Source organism: Triticum aestivum, chromosome 7B (assembly GCF_018294505.1).
Source record: "Triticum aestivum cultivar Chinese Spring chromosome 7B, IWGSC CS RefSeq v2.1, whole genome shotgun sequence".
Lineage (NCBI taxonomy): Eukaryota > Viridiplantae > Streptophyta > Magnoliopsida > Poales > Poaceae > Triticum > Triticum aestivum.
The window spans coordinates 524,101,878-524,103,839 of NC_057813.1; the positions used below are offsets into that span (position 1 = coordinate 524,101,878).

The 1,962-nt window shown below is 55.2% G+C and overlaps 1 protein-coding gene across 1 annotated transcript; it reads right to left on the bottom strand.

Annotated features, from left to right (window-relative positions):
- Positions 1–360: 360 nt before the first annotated feature.
- LOC123162912 (heavy metal-associated isoprenylated plant protein 26) lies at positions 361–1,701 on the bottom strand. Its single transcript, XM_044580684.1, has one exon. It carries the CDS (start codon positions 1,586–1,588, stop codon positions 1,103–1,105), a length of 486 nt encoding a protein of 161 aa, XP_044436619.1. The 5' UTR covers positions 1,589–1,701; the 3' UTR covers positions 361–1,102.
- Positions 1,702–1,962: the final 261 nt, after the last annotated feature.

Here is a 1,962-nt window from a genome sequence, read left to right on the forward strand (position 1 = left end):
CAAGTCCCGCTCTTGTGGTCTCCAAGGTAAAATAGGTAGACACTGCTAACAAGAATGCTTGATCCCATGAATAATTCTTCGATGTTATTTGAAGCAACAAAGCTCAATAATGGTGGGTTTGGTTTGAGCCCAAGCCAACCCTACCAAATTCGGTTAAGGTTTTGGTTGCCATGTTTTGTTAGTGTTGTGGGAACAAATGTTGAGAGTTTGTTATAATACTTGCCAAAATAGTGGCAATCATCCAAGCAAGAGCCAGGATTTTGGCTATGGCGATTTTATTTTTATTTTTTTGCAAAAAAAATGTATTGATGGTTGGTTATCATCCAGGCATACATCAAACCAATAATTGGCCAGAAATTCTTCCTAAAAATTATGCACTAACTTGTTTCTGTAGAATTGCTACATAGATCACTACATACGGTTCTTGTAAAGAAAGGAAATTACAAAGTGACTGCTCTATTCTGGAACAGTAACTGAAGCTGAAAGATGGAAGAAACTAAATCCACTAATTTATTCAATCACAAAGACCCGACCTTGCCGGGCAAGATCAGTTCTCCCTTGCTGGCATTAGGCAATGACGTGATCTTAGGTGGCCTCCAGGGCTTTCTTAGAGTTTGGAGGTTAAAAACTGGTGGCGCATGGCGGCAGCAACTGCACATGACATTGGAGAAATGCCACCGGACAGTACACCGAGCCACCAGGACTCCGATCGAGGATCATTCCCGGTGGCTAAAGAGCCCGGCGTAATGCCCAGAAGCACAAGATCATTCCAGATCGATCAACCTCGCAGCAGAGCAGAATGGGAACAAGACCAACGACCAGACCTAGATCCGGGTCATGGAGTTTATTGCCACGTACCTCATCAGTGGTCGAAGAGATTGACCGGCCCCAAGCACGGCGACGGCGGGGCAGCCTGAAGCATCTGCGACGGGAACGACGACAGGACGGACAGCCTGCCGCGTGAACCAACCCGGAGATGCCATGCAGCTCCACCGAGGAAAAAGGGTAACCCAAATATACATACATACGTGGCAGTTACTACCTAGGTACTAGTAGGAGTTACCAAACGGAACGGGAAGAGATCGGTCGACCTAGTGAGGAGTTACATGATCGCGCACGCCGCGTTGGGGTTCTCGTCGGAGAAGGCCCCGGTGTACCTAGTCTCGGTGGACGTGGCGCGCGCGAAGGACGCGTTCGCGCCGCCGGGGTTGGCCATGACGTCGCGCACGTACCCGGCGGGCGCCCTCTTGTCGTAGGCGCCGGGCGCGTAGGGGTGCGCGACGACGTCGTAGGGCACGTAGGGCCACGGCTCGACGCGCTTGCCGGTCTTGCGCGCGACGCGGCGCATCACCTTGGCGGCGTCGACGTAGCCGGTGACGGTCACCCTGTTCTCCCTAGGGACGACGTCGACGTCGGTGACGCCGTCCATCCCCTCCAGCGTCTTGCGGATCTTGCTCACGCAGCCCTCGCAGTCGATCCGGACCTTCATCTCCACCGTCTCCAGCTGCCGCCCCTTCTGCAGGTGGCCGCGCGTGAGGGGGGCCGGGCACGAGCGGCACAGCCCCGACAGGGCCTCCAGGAAGCCCATCGATGGATCGGCCCGACCGACCGACCGACCACTCGATCAAGCTCAGGCAATGGAGGAGGCGAGCTCTGGCAAACTGTACAGTGTTGTGGTGCTGCTGGATCCTCCATGGATGGATCGAGCGAGGGTTTATATACGGCCGAGCAGGCGACGAAGACCGGATGGAAGAGCGACCAGGAGCCACCTGTTCCCTAGGAGCAAGACGTGAGAGGTGAGGTGCTTGGCAGGCTCAGGGGGTCACACGTCGACAAGCATGTCTCGCTGTCGCGTGCTGGAGCCGCGCCCACGCTCCCTTCGTCGTCGTCCTACAGTACTTCGGGACCAGAGTGGCCAGCAGCCCGGCCGGAGGCTCAGAGACTGCTGCTTTCTTCGGATCT